The sequence below is a fragment of the Lagopus muta genome, chromosome 17 (genome assembly GCF_023343835.1).
Source record: "Lagopus muta isolate bLagMut1 chromosome 17, bLagMut1 primary, whole genome shotgun sequence".
In the NCBI taxonomy this organism is placed as follows: Eukaryota; Metazoa; Chordata; class Aves; order Galliformes; family Phasianidae; genus Lagopus; species Lagopus muta.
In genome coordinates, this window is record NC_064449.1 from 2,599,190 (window position 1) to 2,617,178 (window position 17,989).

A 17,989-nucleotide genomic window follows, 5' to 3' on the forward strand; every position below is an offset into this window, starting at 1 on the left:
CTGCCACCCACCCCAGCTTCCTCCAAGGCTGTGGCATCCGCAGCAGGCTGCTCCGGCAGCACCATGACAACAGAGCTTCCTGCTCCCACCATCTGGTTTCAGTTGCACACGGCTCTGCCAGGCAAACAATCCCCGCTGAAATTTTCCATGCCTGCAGCCTGGCCACAGGTCAGGAGGTTTCTCTTCTTTTTTTCTTCTTTTTTTTTTTCTTTTTGAGAGAGAGAGAGGCTTTCTGAGAGGGGCATGGAGTTCTCAGATGTGGTTCAGTGGTTGGAAAGGTTATTTTAAGAGAATAAAGCTCCTGGTGTAGCTTGTGATCAGTGACCATCCCCAAGGGACTGGCTGCAGCCCTTCTCCTGCACTGGTGCTGGATCTTAGGAGAGTGACCCAGAAGCTGCCCCAGCTGGAAATGCAGCAGCTCTGCTCCCGTGCGGCCCTGCAGCTCTTGGGTGCCATAGGAACACTTGGCTGGGGACCTGCTGTGTGCCTGATGGCATCTCAGGTGGCTTCAGCCGCTGCCAAAGCCTCAGTGCTGCCATCAGCAGCGTGGAGAAGCAAAGCACGATAGGATCCGGTTACCACGGGCTGGTAGAAGGTGAGCAAAGGCACGCAAGCTGGAGGAGGAGCAGAGAGCAATAGTAGGAAGAAACAAGGTGAATTTCCTGCTGCCTTCTCCTGTGCTTTGCTGGGCTGATCAGGGCAGTGTGGGCCCGTCCAAAGGAGGATGTGGATTTGGGGGGGATGAAGGTGAGTTTATGTGCATGGAAGCACCGAATGGTGAAGGACAGGTGCCGAGTTGTTCATCACCACTGAAAGTATTTGGGGTGATGGCCGGTCCCAAGAAATGTCCACAGAATCAGGTCCACAGAAATGTCAGCATTAGTGCTCCATAGCTATCGTGGAATCAAATGATGCATTAGGAAGGCTTTAGATAGGAGCAGAGAAGGAAACAAGAAACGTTTTGCTGCTGTGAAACCAGCGGTGCACCCACGTCCATCCACGGCTCCTTCATGCCGGGAGCGGTTCCGTGCGAGGCCCGATGGGGGACCTCGCTCCTCAGTCTGAGCTGCGAGCATCGCGGCACCCATAACTGGAAGGGACCTACGAGCATCTCGCAGTCCGTCCGCAGGCTTCGCACAGATCTACCCGAGCGGACCCACCAGGTGGCAGCCGCCCACCGCCGTGTTGGAGGCGGGGCCGGGGCGGGGCGAGGCGGCGGCGGCGGTGCGGTGCAGGTGCGGGGCCGGAGCCACGCGGACCCCCCCCGGCCGCGCCCTCGGAGCCCCCGGGGCGCAAAGGTGAGCGAGGCCGGAGGCGGGGGGAGCTTTGGGGTTCGATGTCTGCGTGAGATTTCGCCTTTCTTCCGGAGCCAGGAGGTTCTCCCACCCCCCCCCCCCCGCGTCCTGGATCAACACCCGCACGGACAAAGGGCGGTGGCTCCGCTTCTTCTGATCCCGGTGACGGATGCGGAGCTGCGTGCGTGTCAGCGCGGCTCCGTTCCCATGGACGGGGCCGGGAGGAACCCGGCTGTGGATCGGAGGTTTGGGGGAGCGGCTCGTGAGCCGTCTGAGCAGGGTTTGGGGGATTGGGAGCAGCCCCCGAGCCGCAGATGGAGCGCGTTGCGTCCTGGTGGTTCCGTGCGTTGGTTTGACCCCAGGGAAGCGGCCGGCGCAGACCCTGCGTGGCCCCTTGGTGGGCTTTCAGTACACCGGGGCTTCTTATAGGCAGGGAGGTGATGGATAAGGTGCCGGGGAGCAGCGCGGTCTGCTGTGCCCGGAGTGGGTTGGTTTGTGTTCTAACAGCGATCTTTCAAAAGGGAAGGGTGAGGAAATGCTGTACTGGGGGTGCTGCGGTTCCCCTCCACCTGGTTTCCAGGCACGGCTTCCTGCACAGTGCCTAAAGCAGCACACTGCAGCGCTGACCCCAGTGCATGCTACAGAGCAGGGATGTTTGTGCTCAGCAGGTCTGAACCCAAGGAAACGTGTGACTTCCCCTCCCTGTGCCCCGCTTTCCTAGGCTCTGCAAAGAGACCGGATTTAGGCAGTGGAGGAGAAGCACAGGGCTGCTCAGTCATGGAATTGTTAAGGTTGGAAAGGACCTCTCAGATTCCCAACCCATTCCCATCATGCTTACTGCCCACGTCCCTGTGTGCCACATCCCCACAGTTCTTGAACACATCCAGGGATGGTGACTCCACCACCATTTCTCTGGTCCCAGTGGGTCACGCAGCAGAGTGGAACCAGAGCATTCCCAATCTGCTGCTGGGCTCCTCGTGACTTCCTGCTTCCCACCAGGTCTCCCAGCAGGGCACCTACAGGATGGCGAGATGGCTGCCTCGCTCCACGGACCTGACCCGCTTCTGCCAGAAACTCAACAGAGTGAAGACCTTGGAGGCCGACATGATGGAGACGTCCTTCAACAGGTGCCTTTCCACCATCGACTTGACGCTGCTGGGCATCGGGGGCATGGTGGGCTCTGGGCTTTATGTCCTCACGGGCACCGTGGCCAAGGAGATTGCCGGCCCCGCCGTCATCGTCTCCTTCATCATTGCTGGCTTTGCCTCCCTCCTGGCTGCTCTCTGCTACGCTGAGTTTGGGGCCCGGGTGCCCAAGACGGGCTCTGCCTACATGTTCACCTACGTGTCCGTGGGTGAGATTTGGGCTTTTCTCATCGGCTGGAACGTGCTGTTGGAGTACATGATCGGGGGCGCAGCGGTGGCCAGGGCCTGGAGTGGTTACCTGGACTCCATCTTCAACCACAAAATTAAGAACTTCACCGAGACCCACGTTGGCACCTGGCAGGTTCCCTTCCTGGCCCACTACCCTGACTTCCTGGCGGCTGCCATCTTGCTGGTGGCCACCGCCTTCATCTCCTTTGGGGCCAAAGTGTCCTCCTGGCTCAACCACGTCTTCTCAGCCATCAGCATGGGCGTCATCCTCTTCATTCTCATCATGGGCTTCGTTCTTGCGCAGCCCAAGAACTGGAGTGCCCAGGAGGGGGGCTTTGCCCCCTATGGGCTGTCAGGCATCATGGCTGGCACAGCCACCTGCTTCTACGCCTTTGTGGGCTTCGATGTCATCGCAGCCTCCAGCGAAGAAGCCAGGAACCCGCAGAAGGCCGTCCCCAGGGCCATTGCATTCTCATTGGGGTTGGCCACCGGTGCCTACATCCTCGTGTCCGTGGTGCTGACGCTGATGGTGCCCTGGCACACGCTGGATCCCGACTCTGCCCTGGCTGATGCTTTCTACAGGAGGGGCTATGCCTGGGCAGGATTCCTGGTGGCTGCCGGCTCCATCTGTGGTGAGTGTGGATTTGTGGGAGGAGGTGGGAGAGCGCGGGGTCGGGTACCGGTTTGGTTGGGGCCCACTCTCACGTGGGACCCTCTTCTCTGCCCACCCCTCAGCGATGAACACGGTCCTGCTGAGCAACCTCTTCTCCCTGCCACGCATCGTCTACGCCATGGCCGAGGACGGGCTCTTCTTCCAGGTGTTCTCCCGGGTGCACCCGCGCACGCAGGTGCCCGTCATCGGCATCGTGGTCTTTGGGCTGCTCATGGCCCTGTTGGCCCTCGTCTTTGACCTGGAGGCTCTGGTGCAGTTCCTGTCCATCGGCACGCTGCTGGCCTACACCTTCGTGGCCGCCAGCATCATCGTGCTGCGCTTCCAGCAGCAGAAGGCGGACGGCCCCGCGCAGCCGGCGGGCAGCCAGCCCAACCCTGAGCAGCGTGAGGGCATGGCTGCCCCCGAGCTGAAGGAGTACGAGTCCTTCTCCGACAAGCTGCAGCTGGTGGGGAGTGACAAGAGCAAGGAGCACCGCGAGCCAGGGCAGCTGAAGGCAGCCTTCGAGCCCTACCTGGAGTTTCTCAGTGACTTCTACCCGGGCGAGGTGGTCACGGTGGCTGTGGTGACCCTGATGGTGTCTGCTGTCTGCCTTTGCTCAATCTTGGTGTTTGGCAACACCCACCTTCACCTGCCCACCTGGAGCTACTCTCTGCTGCTCGTCCTCTTCAGCCTGGGCTTCGTGCTCAGCCTCCTCCTCATCTGGGCACACGAGCAGCAGCGCAGCACCCAGACCTTCCAGGTGGGTCCCATGCTGATATTAAGGGGAAGTTGTTTGGGGCAAATTCCTTATTCTGAGGGTATCGAGGCTCTGGCCCAGGCTGCCCAGAGAGCTGTGGGTACCCCATCCCCAGCAGTGCTCCAGGCCATGGATGGGGCCCTGGGCAGCCTGAGCGGATGGGGGCAACCAGCCCAGGGCAAGGTTTGGGGCTGGGGGGGCTGCAGGGTCTCTCCCAACCCAATTATGCTATGATTCTATGACTGGCATGGGGTATTGGTGTCAGCAGCATCACCTGGGGTGCAGGTGTGGTTGGTGGGATGCAGTCCTGGGGCACAGCTGGCAGCCCCTCACCGCTAACTCCATCTCTTGCAGATCCCCCTGGTTCCCCTGTCCCCAGCACTGAGCATTGTCCTCAACATCTATCTCATGCTGAAGCTCAGCTACATGACGTGGCTCCGCTTTGCCATTTGGCTCATCCTTGGTGAGTGCTCCCGGTACCCAGAAACCATTTATTCTGGCAAGAGGAAAGCACCTGCTGCAGGTCCTGGGACCTGATGGCAAGGCTGAGCCAGGACCTCTGTGCCAGGGCTGTGCTGCTGGGTGGACGTGCTGACCTCCCTCTCCCTCACTCTAGGCCTGCTCGTCTACTTTGGCTACGGCATCTGGCACAGCAAGGAGAACCTACGGGAGCCACGACCACAACGTGTCAGCGCCCGCTACGTGGTGTTCCCCAGTGGCAGCCTGGAGGAAACGGTGCAGGCAGTGCAGCCCAGCCCTCAGCCTGCTGCCGGGCTGCCGGACACCGACACCACTGAGGTCAAGAGATGACGCCCGTGGGAGGGGGCTCTGTGGCTCTGGCAGTGCCCGCCCACCCTCCGGACCCCTCTGCTCTGCCTGACCCCTGTGCGGCGAGGGCTGCCCGGGTGCAGGGCTCTGTCCAGGGGTGCCGCTCACTCTTCCTTGCAGAGCATGGTGGGGCTGGCCCCCTCCCTCCCAGCACTGGAGAGCAGCGCTCTGCCCTCAGCCCCAGTGCCTGCCATGCTCAGAGGGAGCCTCATCCCCACCCTGTTCCCCTGCGCCCACCCAGATGCCGTGCAGCAAATCCCCTTTTTCCAGCTCATCTCCACTGCCTTGCATGGATGGAGGATGGAGACAGGCAGTGTGCCCATCCCAGCCTCATCCTGGCTTCTGCTGCAGCCCTGCTGAGCCCTGTGCTGCTGTTCCCTCTGCCTGAACCTCTCTGGTGCTTCTTCCCTTCGATGCCAGTACTGAGAGGCACAAGGAGCAGCCAGGGCCACACAAGCTGGGGATGGCAGCGTGAAGGCAGGGACCTGGTTTGTAGGCAGGACTATGGAAAGGGTGGCACAGCTTGTGCCCTTCCCCTGTGCCCCAGCATCTGCCACACCTCTGGGCTCGGGTGCTGCCCTTCCCAGGGGCTCAGGATTGGCTCAGTGGGTGCTTTTTGGTGTCATCCCCCCAGGTGCAGGTTTTGGAGGCTGCTGGAAGAGGCTGCCGAACCCCTCAGGCTTTGCAATGCAGACCTCCTGCCCCACAGCATCCCAGCATCCTCCTATGGGGCCGTGCCCTGCTGGGAGCTGCTCTTATCCCCTGCCCCGTCCCCTTGGGGGCTCTGCACCCCTGGACAGTGCCCATGTCCTGCTCCCCCCGCACTGTCACTGCTGCCCAGCCCCTGCCCCGCTGCGGCCCTGTTTGGCACCTCTGTGTAGTGGTTGTGAGCAACGGGCTGACCTGTTCACCCCCATAAACGCTGGTTCTGCAATGGCTCTGGGTGCATGTGCTGTGTTCCCCTTATAGCCCACTTCTTCCCAGCAGTGAATGGCTTTTGGCCAGAGCTGTGGGCGTAGGGCAGGGAGCTGGAGCCCTATGGATGCATAGAAGCTTTCAGCCCCAGTGTCAGCTGCAAGGACAGGGCTGAGCAGAGCGGTGTCCTGGCACTGGGATAGGGTCTGTGGTGTTGTCCCAGAGCTGTGACCTGAGCTGAGAGAACGTGCAAACCCAGTGTCAATGATGTGAATTAAAGACAAGCCACAGAATACATGCGTGGCCCCAGCACGGCCGTTGTTCTGCACTGTTCCATGAGCTTAACCAGCCCAAATGGAGTTGTAAAAATGCAGAGAAACAATGCTCACCTGTAAGAGTGATGGTGGCCGTGGGGACCACGTGGGCTGTGTGTGGGTGGGGAGTGACGTGGCTGCAGGGAATTAAGGATGGAGATGTGATTAGAGGCAGCCTGGGAGGAGCGTGCCCTCTGCAGCACCATTGGGTTGGTTACACTCCTTACCCAGGGCTACAGGATTGGCTGGTTCTTCTGTTCCATCCCACGTCCTGCTGAGGTAATGTGCCCTACACAGAACACATACTAATTGGTTTTAAATTGTCCACCTAATAATGCTCAAAGCCATTTTTTTCTCAGTAGCCACCGCTAGCCAGGGAGCAATCCTACAATGATTTGTTCATTAAAGGAAACAGCGTTTTTCTGGGGCTCGTGATATTGGTCTAATCAGCCCGGCTGGATTGCATGGAGATCAGTCTAATTGCAGTGCTCCAGGGTGAGGTATGTAGGTCAGAGTGGTATAAGAGTTCTGGAAAACTGACACGGCTGTGGAGGTCATGGGGCAGCTCCCATGTGCCGTGGTCCAGGCTCTGCTTGGGGCTGCTGCATGGGTGAGCATCCCCACTGCACTGGGGAGCGGTAGAGCACTGAGTTTTGGGGCCTTTTCCAACTCTGTGGTTCTCAGCCATCTGCCACCCCCCTGCACAGAGGAGCTGCAGGGCTGGCTGCAAGTAATCCACTCCTTAACCCACGTGAGCCTCCCATCCTCCTGCACACACAGCCTGAGGATGGATGAGGGAAGCGCTGTGCAGTGAACACCCTCCTTCCCTGGGCCTGAGAAAGGCAGGATATTGAAAACTGGCACACCCCCAGGTGTATGCATTCCCTCATCCCCAGCACAAGGAAAATCGGGCTGAATATCGAATAGAGGTGAAAGCACTCACAAAAACACTCCTGTGTGCTGGTGGAGCAGCTCGGAGTTGTGCTGCAGGCTGCTCCATCCCCGCCCCAAATGATGCTTAGCAGTAGCTAAACATTTTCAGATCACCAGCATGACTTGCACCAGAGCTGTTTCACGTGGATCTGGATCTGCCTGGAGCATGAAGGCTCACCTGCCAGAAACAACCAGAGCAGATCAGGAGTGCTGCAAGGAGCCAGGCTGCTGGTCTGCAAGGAGGGGTAGAGGAGTAAGGCTGCAAGCAAAAGCAAAACAAAAGCTACCCAATAATGAAGGAGAAATTATCACTAATGCCAACAACCAGTATCTCCAGAGCTTAAAACATGAATGGTTTAGACAGTGTAGGCACAGATGTTATTTATTAGATACAAAACATGTAAAATAATTCGTACATCTATACAACAGTTTTTCTGCAAAATGTAATTGCACAGAGCTATTTGCTCCCCAGCAGCACAGAGAGGATGCCCTGGATGCTGCTGGGCGATGGCAGATACATTGCAGGGAGGAGGAAAGGGTTAAATCCACGTGCTGCTGTCAGTGCTGAATCACTGCTGAGTTCTCCACCTGTTTCCTGGCATCTTGTAGCATCCATCCAATGTGAAACTCAGAAAAGAAAGAGTTGTGCATCCAGGAAATGACACCAGTTATAACACCTAAAACGGGGTCTTCACCCTGGGGAGAATGAGCTCCTCACAGGGCCAAGGAGCTGGGGAAGGAAGCAGCTGAAAATGAGTCACCGCTGCATCTGACAACCAGTCCAGCAAAGGCAAGCCTGGCTGTTGGCAGGACAGCTGAAGAAAGCAAGCATCTGTGCACAGCACAGCTCTGGACAGACTTTGGATGCTGTGTAAACACACTGCACTCCTGAGCTGTGCAGACTCCACTGCAGCAGATCATGGCACACTGTGTTCCACCAGCCCTGTGCCCAAAGATGATGATTAAAAAGGAGCCATCATCCATGGGGAAGTTCTTGCATGTGCTGGAAGAGACTCAGAAGCAGACACAGCAGAAAGCTTAAAGTGAGCAGACAGGAAAACTTCTGAGAGGCAGCAGCAGAGTGACAGCCAACATTCCCACAGCTCCTGCCTTCAGCGCTGCCCTGTGCATCCCTGGCTTGCTCAGCAGTACGGGGACATCAGGCAGAAGCAGCAGCCCCAAGGAGACTGACATTAAGGCACGGAGTTATGGGAATTACCCAACACTTTGGGCTGGGGCCAAACCTCGACCGCCAACAGACTTTTCCCCTGCAGTTTTGTGCTTCCACCACGTCGGAGAAGAAGATTTGGGAGAAGCGTTTGCAGAGCTTCGCACAGCTCCGCCAACTCCTTGCTCACAGGAATGTCCTGGAAGGAGGAATCACTGCAGGTAAACAAGTGCATGGCAGGATGTCCCCTCCTTGGGGCTGCCCACATTGTGGGTAGTGTGAGGTTCATCATGCTGCTCCCTGGGCAAGGAGAAGAGCTGAGGTGATGAAGCAGCACAATGGGAGATACGGGTTTCCTCTTTTTAGAGATCAAAGTACTTGGTAATCATTTGGTCCTAAGGGCACTAAGCCATTCTGAAGGTGCCTAAGGGCACCAGTCTGAAAGAAAGCCTCCATTTCTGAAACGATGCTCTTTGGGATGTCTACATGGGATGTCTTGTGCCTGAATCCCTCTGCCAGCACTTTGTTGCTCACACACTCAGCTTCTTCCCTCCCTTCCCTCTTCTGTCTGCTGTCACACTTACTGGCAGGTCCAGGATCTCCATGCCAGTGCCGGAATTTGCCTGTAGAGCTTTGAGGATCCCACAGCATCCTTCGTTCTGCATGGGATTTCTGATCATCTGGAGGCAAGAAGAAAACACCAGGAGGATACACAACAGCTCTTCCCATCCCCAGCTTATTTTTCTTTGGCTCTGTGAGAGCTCCAGTTTGCCTCTTCGAGCTGGACACCACTTGGCACAAAACCATCTACAGTAACAGCAAACCATCAGCCACACACTGCAGGCTCCTCGTGGCAAAGCTACTCACCTTAAGGATCTTCAGGGTCTTGTTTTCTCTCAGGCCAACTGCAAGTTGCAGAGCTCCTTCCACCGAGATGCGATTATTGCTGCAAGCAGACGGATGGCATGAGGCACAGCCTGAGCTGCAGGTTCCCCATTGCCCACACAGCCAGGCTGATACAAGACATTACTGCATTGCTCTGGATACGCAACCTCCTGTTGCACCCAGTGCTGAAAACCAGTCCAGAGGGAATTCATGGCAGCTCCCTGCTACCATCTTTGTCTGCTTTTCCTTTTCTTTTTTTTTTCTGGTCATTTTTCTGGAACCACTTCCATCATATATTAATCATATATTAATGACCGCAAACTTGAGCTCTCACCTTCTTGGCCGCCTTGCTTCCCTTGCTGTTTCACCACCCTAAGCATGCCTCCCTACAGGCCATGAACTGAACAAAGCCCACGGCTCCAAACGTAACATCTTCCTCTCATACCTCACTTCTGTGGGTTCTGGAGAACAGGAGAAAACATGCAGCAGGCTGGAAGCCTGACTCACCTTACATTGAGCTCTTCCAGCACGTTGTTGGCTCGCAGAGCATCTCCCAAGGCAGCTGCTCCACTGTTGCCAAAGCCATTGTAGGAAACATCCAGCACCTTGAGGAACACATTTGCCTGTGGCGTGACACAGACATTGAATTTAAAACCTTGTTACTAAATCACAGAATGGCCGGGGTTGGAAGGGACCTCAAGGATCATGAATCTCCAACCCCCTGCCACATGCAGGGCCACCAACCTCCACGTCCAATGCTAAACCAGGCTGCCCAGGGCCCCATCCAACCTGGCCTTGAACACCTCCAAGGACGGGGCATCCACAACCTCTCTGGGCAGCTGTTCCAGTACCTCACCACTCTCTGGTAAAGAATTTCCCCCTGATGTCCGACCTCAATCTCCCCTCCCTCAACTTAAAACCATTTCCCCTTGTCCTACACTTATCAACCCTTCCAAAGAGTTGATTCCTCTCCCCTCTGTAGGCTCCCTTTAGGCATTGAAAAGCTGAAAGAAGCTTCTTTCTTTGAGCAGAGTAAAAACTGTATGTAGAATACAAAGCAACTTCTGTATTGATCTGTGAATCAGAAGTGCAAGGAAACAATTCAAAGCATTCATTAGGCCAAGTTTGACTCTAAAAAGGGAAAGAGCTAGAAGTGGAGAAATGAAAACATATGTACTATGTCAGTAGACAGTGAATGATTTGACTGTCTTGGTTCCAAGGTCTGTGTGATCCCAGATCATCGACGGCTGGTGGACAAACATCACATGATGACGTTGATGCTCATACAAACAGACAAAGCTTCATGTGAGATTTCAGCGTTTAAGACAGGAGTGAAAAACATTTCCTACCCCCACGCCTTTGGCCAAAGCAACTGCTCCCTCACTGTGGAAATGGTTCCAGCTGATTTTCAGTTCCTTCAATCCGATGTTTTCTGCTATTGCCTCTCCAAGAGCTTCACCTTAAGAAAAAGACATGGTGCCAAACAGCTTAAGAGTTAAAACAGTTGCTTTGCAGAGCAGGGAGCTCGGGTTAGTGTAGGCATTTCTCTGCAATTGTCTGTGTTCCATCTGGGCAAGCAATTAGAACCAGAAAATATTATTCTTTTATACCTTATTTAGCACAGACACAAAGCAGAAGCTGCCAGACAATAGAAGTGCGTTTGTTCTCTGACTGCAGGCTGCAAACTCAGCCTGTGGAAGAGAAAATCCAATCAGCCCATAACAGAGCCACGGTCTGTGGCTCAAGCCTGAAGAGCTGATGGCACAGCCTCCTTCTCCAGTCCCATGCGACTCGGAAAGCTGACACCAAGCAGCAGGTAGCATCCCACAGGCTCTCTCATTCTTCCACAGCTCTGGCCTCCAGCCAGCTGCAGCTTGCTGGTAGCAGAGAAGCCGGCCCTGCTCTCGAGCCACCCCTACAGCTCTGAAATCCAAAGAGACTTTCCCAGCAAATGCTCTGTGAATGTCTGATGGGGCAGGAAAGAAATGAGATCCATGATGAGCATGGGGAAAAGACAAAAACAAAGAAAAAGCCATGGCCAAGACCAGAAGACAGGAGAGATACTTGACTGTGAAGGCAGCGGGAGGTCAGAAGCACAGGGGTGGAGAGAAAAGGCATTGAAGCCTGCATAAGTAATAATGGGAAAGGAGAGGAGAAGCAGAGGAGAAGGAGAGGAGAAGCAGAGGAGAAGCAGAGGAGAAGCAGAGGAGAAGCAGAGGAGAAGCAGAGGAGAAGCAGAGGAGAAGCAGAGGAGAAGCAGAGGAGAAGCAGAGGAGAAGCAGAGGAGAAGCAGAGGAGAAGCAGAGGAGGACGGGAGGTTGCTTATCCATCTCTTGTGAAGCAAACTGAAGTAAATGAGCGTAAAAGATGAAGAGTTAAGGATTGGCACTGACATCACAAGGAACGTTCTGCAGAAGTGCTCCCCAATGGCCTGAGGCAAGCAAGCAGCTCATCAAGCTGCACTGGGAACTCCTGCAGCACTGCTCTCTATGCAAGGCATGCAGACAGCACTTTACCTGCTTTCTCACCAAACTTGTTATAACTCAGATCCAGAACTCCCACTTTGCTGTTTGCTGTGATGGCATCTGCTAAATACTTGGCTGCGTGGTCATCAAACTCATTTCCAGAGAGCTGGAGGACCACAACTGTAGTGTTTTCTAGAAGCATAGCAGAAATGGCCTTAGCTCCTTCAATGCCCATTTTGTTGTCAGATAAATCGACAGCTGGGGAAGGAAAAAGCATTATCAGATCATCAGATGATATCATGACAGATGCCAAGGAGGTGCCTCCACGCTGTAATGAGAGAAGCACTGCCAGACTCAGAATGTAAGAAGTCTAAACTGTTCTAACACTGTATTTTAACATAGAAAACAGAAGCCTGAATTCCTCTGCCCACCTGTGTGGAATGAATTTCTCCAGCACAGAATTGATAGAACCCTGAACACCTACTACAGAATTCAACCACTAGAGAAGGAAAATAAGATCCCATTTTTTTTTGGTGTTTCACAGCACCAAACTTGACTCTTCCATCTGTGGTGCCCTGACAAAGCAGATTAGGGCAGCCTCAGCTGAAAGCTGTGTTCTATTCTCAGCTGTCTATGCTGACCTCGTTCTTGGTGAATAACATACATCCTCCAGGGCTGCAACCAGTTTGGCTTACACAAGGTTCTGGCCTCTGGAGAGGCCTCAGAGCTGCTGTAAGAGGGGGATTGGTTAAAACCACAAAGAAAACAGCACAATTTCTTCCTCTACAGCAAAGCTGCCACCGCAGAACAGCAGGAAGGATGACAAACCTGAAATGGAGTGGTTTTCTTTCAGCATTTCTGCAATGGCAGCTGCTCCTTCTCCCAGCAGCCAATTGTCACCCAGGTCTAATGAGACGACAGAGGTGTTGGTCATCAAGGAAAGAGCCAATGCCTTGGCACCCTGCAACAAAAAAAGGCCCTGGTGTAACCTGGCCCATCCCTAGAGGTGCTCAGGGAAAGGCTGGGTGGCTTTGGGCAGCCTGATGTAATGGGAGGTGTCCCTAGAGGTGGCAGGGGCTAGATAGGCTTTAAGGTCCCTTCTAGCCTAAGCTATTCTGTGTGACTCTGCTCCCCAAAGGCAGGCACCAGTTGCTGGTGCCCAACCTGGATGTCTCTGAAGGCCAAGCAGGAGGAGGTGGGTCCTCGACATCTCCCTGTCACAAAAATGGGCTCTCTGACTCCTGGAGAGGAGAACCAGCAGCCCCGGAAAGGGAGGGCTGATAATGTTGGGGTTCTGGTGTGCAATCAGGGGTGGGGGGGATAACAGGGAATATAACAGGGATGGGAGAGCAACAGAGAGGAATAAGGGGGCTGGGGGGGGTAATGGGGAAGGATAGAGGATAATAGGAAGGGTAATGGAGAGGGAATAAGGAAGAGAGGGTAATGGAGGGGGAGGGAAGAACCATGGGGGTGGGGTAGGGAAGTGGAGGGGATAGAAGGGATGGTGGGAGCATAACAGGGATGGGGAGGTGATGGAGTATGGTAAGGGCTAAAGAACAGGGAATAATGAGGGGAGGAATAAGGGGGATGGGGGGGGGGATATAAAGGGTGGTGGGAAATAACAGGGATGGGGGAGGAGATAACTAATGGAGGGTTAGCAAGGGGGAGGAATAATGGGGAGGGGGGAGATGGTGGGAGGATGAATAATGGGGATGACAAGTGAAGGATGGGATGGGGGTTGGGGAGACGATGAGGGGGATCCTGGGGATGCGAGAGGATAAAGAGAGGGAGGATAATGGGAGGGGGTAATAGCAGGGATGGGGAATGATGAGGACAGGAGGGCTGCCCTCACCCGAGAGCCCACCCCGCGGTGCCGCAGGAGGAGCGCAGGGCCGGGCGGATCGGGCAGCAGACAGGAGGCCGGGCAGACGCCGCAGGCCCGGCACGCCGCCAGGTACGAGCTGTGCTCCCGATGCGAGGGAGAAGGGCGGAACGCGGAGCTCCGGTCCTCCGCCATCTCCGGACCCCGCGCCGTTGCCATGGCGACGTCGGGCGGCGGAGGCGCAGCGCTGTGCGGGGAGCTGCTGGATTACAAAACCGAGAAGTTCGCGTTGACGAGGAACCGGCGCGTGGGGCTGCTGCACCGCCTGCTGCAGCTCGCCGTGCTGGGCTACGTGCTGGGGTAGGACCGAGCCGCAGCGCTGCTTTGTCCTGCGGCTCCGAGCCGGGCTCATCGCTCCGCCCGTCTGCAGGTGGGTGTTCGTAGTGCGGAGGGGTTACCAGGACACCGATGCCGCTCCCCACGTCTCGGTCGTCACTAAGCTGAAGGGAGTGTCCGTCAGCCGGGCGGAGGACGCGAGGAGACGGCTCTGGGATGCGGCGGATTTCTCGAGGCCCCCGCAGGTAGGGAAGCGGGATTCGAACTCGGGCCCTTCCCTCGCCGGGATTCGAACTCGGGCCCGTCCCTCGCCGGGATTCGAACTCGGGCCCGTCCCTCGCCGGGATTCGAACTCGGGCCACAACCGCGGCATCTCTGCGAGCCCCGGCTGCAACCCCCCCGTAAAGCTTCCCGGCTCTGCTGCCCGAAGAAGAGGTTGGAAGCTCTGAAGTGTGTTCTGCAGCAGCGCCGTGCTGAAGGTGTCTTCTTGCCTCACAGGGAGAAAATGTGCTTTTTCTGGTGACAAACTTCATTGTGACAGACAAGCAGGTTCAGGGCACTTGTCCCGAGGTGAGCAGGCCTTGCTGGGGGGCTGTATGGGAGGAGTTGGGCACAGTGGTTCCCCACTCTGCAGTGGTGTGTGGCATGGCACAGCTTCCCAGGGCTGTGGGCGCAACCTTGAGCTGCCTGAGCTCAGGGAGCAATGGGAGCTCATGAGGAGGGGGGTGAGATGGGCATTAGATCTTAAAGATGCTTGCTCCCATCTATGCCACCGGTGCTTTGCTCTCCAAGAAGGCTGGCTTTGCTTCCTGGCTGCAGTGCATGGCTGTGCAGCTGCTGAAGAATCAGCAGTGGTTTCTGATAAAGATGAAGAGTGAAGTCATTCTCTGCCCAGGTACGTTTATTTTCTGTGCTCCCCAATAAACCCTTCAGCCCTGATGTTTCAAGGGTTTCTGCACAGCAGATCTCATCTCTCATCATGTGCCTGTAGCACGTGCAACCTGGTTCTGTTTGTGCCGCTGGAGAACACCGTCACCAATAGATTTTCAAGGCTGACTTACTAGAAGGTGATAGGAAGGGTGTGTTGAAGGGTGTGTTGAAGGAATCTTGGCCAGATTTAGGCTTTCTAAAGCATTGTTGTGGACTTCAGTAGCTGAATTCCCAAGCTTTGCACCTCTTCACATACAACCAGTGGGTGAGCTTTAAGGTCCCTTCCAACCCAACCATGAAGCTGTCTTGGGGAACCCCTTATCCCAGCTCTGGGGGGACTGTGCTGCTGGTTTGGAAGCATTTGGGACGTGCATGGAGATGTGAGTGAATGGCTGTGAGCCTTAAGGGCGCCGCAGCAGTGACCCCTTCTCTCCTGTCTCTTTCAGAGCCCCTCTGTGCTGGATGGGATCTGCATGGAAGATGTGGACTGTCCTATAGGAAACCCAGTGGTTCATGGCAATGGTACTGCATTTTTTGCTTAAAAAATAGACTAAAATCATTCAATTCCAGCTCCGTAGCGATGCCTCATTGCCCACTTTCAGTGCCCTTTGGCAATAAATCCTGGAGACTGCCTTAAAATGGCAGGGCGCCATTCGCGTTGTCTCCTTTCTAGGGATTAAGACTGGGAAATGTGTGATGTTCAACAGCACCCATTCCACCTGTGAGATCTTTGGCTGGTGCCCCGTGGAGAATGACACCCTGCCCAGGTACGGCACAGGGATGGGGACGGTCCCTCCAGGTGTTCTGGCACTGAGGGATGTGGTTAGTGGGCAGCGGTGGTGGTAGGCAGGCGTAAGATGACCTTAAAGGTCTTTCCCAACCTTAATGGTTCCGTGATTCTTGGCCCTTTGTCATGGCCAATGTAGCCCAAATCGCGGGGCTTTGTTGTTTTGCAGGAAACCTCTTCTGGCTGAGGCAGAGAATTTCACTCTTTTTATAAAAAATACTGTCAACTTCACCAAATTTAACTTCTCCAAGTAAGTATGGCGCCCTCCAGCCCATAGCGTGTGCTGCCCGGCCCAGCCTCTACGCTCAGCTCATCCCAAGGGCTGCGTACCACCCCTCTGTCTCTCCTCCTGTTTCAGGGGCAACACGCTGCAGACCAACGATCCCACCTATTTCAAGACCTGCATCTACGATCCCTTTTTCAGCCCTTCCTGCCCTGTGTTCCGTGTCCGTGACATGGTGGAAGCGGCTGGGGAGACCTTTGGGTCCCTCGCACTGCTGGTATTTGCTTCTTTTTCTTTTCAAGCATGAAAGATGACTTCTAATTCCCCAAAGGAGGCCAGGCTGGATGGGCCCTGAGCAGCCTGATCTGCTGGGAGGCAACCGACCCAGGGCAGAGGTTGGGGCCGGGGGGCATTAAGGTCCCTTTCAACCCAGCAGTGCTGTGATGCTTTGACATCTCCGGTCCCTGGAATGTAACGTGTGTTGGTGCGCCGCAGGGAGGAAGCATCAGCGTGCGCATTGAGTGGGACTGCGACCTGGACCAGCCTGCTGCCCACTGCCAGCCACGCTATTCCTTCATCCTGCTGGACAGGAGGTACAACTTCAGGTGAGGGCGCTGGGGTGGGCGCGCTGCTGGCACTTGGAATCTCCCTTTCCCTGAAAGGAGCAGCAGGGCAGATGGGACCCACAAAGCCAGCCATGATTGTGCTGAGCCCGACTGAGTGCAGGGATGTGTGGCTGAGCCCTGTGTGCCTCTGCAGAACGGCCTCCTACTACTGGGACTTGCAGCGGCAGCACTACCGCAGCCTGCTGAAGCTCTATGGCATCCGCTTTGACATCTCTGTGCACGGCCAGGTAGCGTGTTCCTTGTCGCTGCCTGCTGCGCTCCTCCTGCAGCCCCACAGCTCCCCTGTGGGCTCCTCACAGCCCTCTCTCTGCTCTCTGCCTTCTCTCCTCCACCCCTTGTTTTCCTCAGGCTGGGAAGTTCGGTATAATTCCTGCTGCTGTCAGCTTCAGCACCGGCATCGCGTTCTTTGGAACTGTGAGTACTGAAGATGCTCTTTTCCTCTGATCCATGGGCTATGATCCGCTGCCCATCTGCAGCTTCCTAGCTTCAGGAAGCGTGATGTGCAGCCCAGTGTAGCATGCCTGGCACTTGCTGCCATTGACCTGGTAATGGGGTCCCCCACCAGCCCCCATTTCCCCCACACATCCCTATCCCTTGCATGGCTATGACTGTGGCTCTCCCCTCTGCCGACCCTGACCCACAGATTTCCCCACCTCTGCTCCATTTGTCCCCCCTCTAGGCCACCATGGTCTGTGACCTGGTTCTGCTCTACCTGGATGCGAAGGCTGACCTCTATTGGAAAGAGAAATTTGAGGAGGTGAGGATGGGCTGTGGGACCACCTGGGAGAGCTGAGGTTTTGTGAGCTGATTTCATTGCTTTTTGCCCTTTGATTGTAACTCAGTTCAGCAGATCTGGGAGCTGTGTCAATGTTGATGCTGTAGATTTTCTTGCTGTGCGTGATGCCTGCTTGGCACTGCCCAGGTGGATGGGGAGCCCTTCCAGAACCCTCTCATTCCCCATCAGAGCAGGTCTGCTGCCAGCCCTCGCTCAGGGCATCTTCAGCTTTCTCAGACAGAGTGTTGGCAGCCTCCAAGGCTTTCTGGTTTCCTGGGGAAGTGTCCCAGGGCTGCACCATCCTACTGGGGGAAACGCATTTGGCCTTATTCCAACCTGAATTGCAAGTCAACCTTAAGGAATGGAACTGTTAGCATGGGAATGGGCAGAGCAGGGCAGGATCTGGGCATCCCCTGGACTGTAGCAAATGTCTGTTCATTTTGCAGGCAAAACCTCCCAAAGGTAAGAAAGAAGCAGCAGCTGAGGCAGAGAGGGCTGGCCAGGACCTGGGAGATGCTCAGCAATGCACACTGGAGTGACCTGCAGGTAGATGTGATGGGACACAGCTTTGACCCTGCAGGAGGTGGCCCAATTCTGGCCGAGCACTGGGGCTGGGTGCTGCTGCACTTCTGAAGGAGTGCCAGCATCAGCAGAAGTCCTTGGTACATAGAGAGTATATGGAGAGTCCTCCTGACACAACATGCAGCTCCAGGGCCGTGCTGCAGAGCTGCTGCTGGGGCTGGGGCTCACTGGGATGGGGTCGGTCCGTGCTCAGCACAAGAGGCTTAAAGCACTTTGCGCTTCTTCCCTTCCCACTTGGCCCTGTGAAAAGCAGGGATGCACTGAAATAAAGCTGTTCACAAAGTGGGAGGTGGCTCTGGCCATGCTCTTTGCCTTGGAGCTCT

The 17,989-nt window shown here is 55.7% G+C and overlaps 3 protein-coding genes across 7 annotated transcripts; 2 read left to right on the forward strand and 1 right to left on the reverse strand.

Moving 5' to 3' along the window:
- The first annotated feature begins 1,202 nt into the window (after window positions 1-1,202).
- SLC7A4 (solute carrier family 7 member 4) lies at window positions 1,203-6,272 on the forward strand. 2 transcript variants are annotated; one of them, XM_048964602.1, is made up of 5 exons: window positions 1,203-1,298; window positions 2,295-3,300; window positions 3,404-4,080; window positions 4,432-4,540; window positions 4,694-6,272. In XM_048964602.1, the coding sequence occupies exons 2-5, from the start codon at window positions 2,319-2,321 to the stop codon at window positions 4,885-4,887; spliced, it is 1,962 nt and encodes a 653-aa protein (XP_048820559.1). In that variant the 5' UTR covers window positions 1,203-1,298; window positions 2,295-2,318; the 3' UTR covers window positions 4,888-6,272. The 2 variants fall into 2 exon arrangements, with proteins under 2 accessions (XP_048820559.1, XP_048820560.1); XM_048964603.1 differs by lacking the exon at window positions 1,203-1,298 and adding an exon at window positions 1,444-1,540.
- Window positions 6,273-7,111: 839 nt separating this feature from the next.
- Window positions 7,112-13,624, reverse strand: LRRC74B (leucine rich repeat containing 74B). 4 transcript variants are annotated; one of them, XM_048964615.1, is made up of 8 exons: window positions 13,438-13,624; window positions 12,414-12,546; window positions 11,637-11,843; window positions 10,470-10,579; window positions 9,628-9,743; window positions 9,103-9,181; window positions 8,820-8,915; window positions 7,112-7,245 (listed from the first exon to the last, which is right to left on the reverse strand). In XM_048964615.1, exons 1-8 carry the CDS (start codon window positions 13,600-13,602, stop codon window positions 7,207-7,209), a joined length of 945 nt encoding a protein of 314 aa, XP_048820572.1. In that variant the 5' UTR covers window positions 13,603-13,624; the 3' UTR covers window positions 7,112-7,206. The 4 variants fall into 4 exon arrangements, with proteins under 4 accessions (XP_048820572.1, XP_048820570.1, XP_048820569.1 ...); XM_048964613.1 differs by lacking the exon at window positions 7,112-7,245 and adding an exon at window positions 7,277-8,434 and having other exon boundaries at window positions 13,450-13,624; XM_048964612.1 differs by lacking the exon at window positions 7,112-7,245 and adding an exon at window positions 7,277-8,434.
- P2RX6 (purinergic receptor P2X 6) lies at window positions 13,515-17,946 on the forward strand. The gene is made up of 12 exons (XM_048964611.1): window positions 13,515-13,767; window positions 13,838-13,988; window positions 14,242-14,313; window positions 15,120-15,195; window positions 15,347-15,440; window positions 15,630-15,710; window positions 15,819-15,960; window positions 16,179-16,288; window positions 16,443-16,536; window positions 16,658-16,723; window positions 16,989-17,066; window positions 17,531-17,946. The coding sequence occupies exons 1-12, from the start codon at window positions 13,625-13,627 to the stop codon at window positions 17,621-17,623; spliced, it is 1,200 nt and encodes a 399-aa protein (XP_048820568.1). The 5' UTR covers window positions 13,515-13,624; the 3' UTR covers window positions 17,624-17,946.
- Window positions 17,947-17,989: the final 43 nt, after the last annotated feature.

Excerpts from the sequence above, each read along its gene's own strand:
- P2RX6 (XM_048964611.1), top strand. The coding sequence starts at position 13,625 with ATGGCGACGTCGGGCGGCGGAGGCGCAGCGCTGTGCGGGGAGCTGCTG. Across the intron at positions 15,711-15,818 it reads ACCAAATTTAACTTCTCCAA|GGGCAACACGCTGCAGACCA; the intron begins GTAAGTATGGCG and ends CTCCTGTTTCAG. Across the intron at positions 15,961-16,178 it reads TTGGGTCCCTCGCACTGCTG|GGAGGAAGCATCAGCGTGCG; the intron begins GTATTTGCTTCT and ends GGTGCGCCGCAG.
- SLC7A4 (XM_048964602.1), top strand. The coding sequence starts at position 2,319 with ATGGCGAGATGGCTGCCTCGCTCCACGGACCTGACCCGCTTCTGCCAG. Across the intron at positions 3,301-3,403 it reads GGCTGCCGGCTCCATCTGTG|CGATGAACACGGTCCTGCTG; the intron begins GTGAGTGTGGAT and ends CCCACCCCTCAG. Across the intron at positions 4,081-4,431 it reads GCAGCACCCAGACCTTCCAG|ATCCCCCTGGTTCCCCTGTC; the intron begins GTGGGTCCCATG and ends CATCTCTTGCAG.
- LRRC74B (XM_048964612.1), bottom strand. The coding sequence starts at position 13,602 with ATGGCGGAGGACCGGAGCTCCGCGTTCCGCCCTTCTCCCTCGCATCGG. Across the intron at positions 12,547-13,437 it reads ACCGCGGGGTGGGCTCTCGG|GGTGCCAAGGCATTGGCTCT; the intron begins GTGAGGGCAGCC and ends TTTTTGTTGCAG. Across the intron at positions 8,435-8,819 it reads TGGAGATCCTGGACCTGCCA|GACATTCCTGTGAGCAAGGA; the intron begins GTAAGTGTGACA and ends TCCTCCTTCCAG.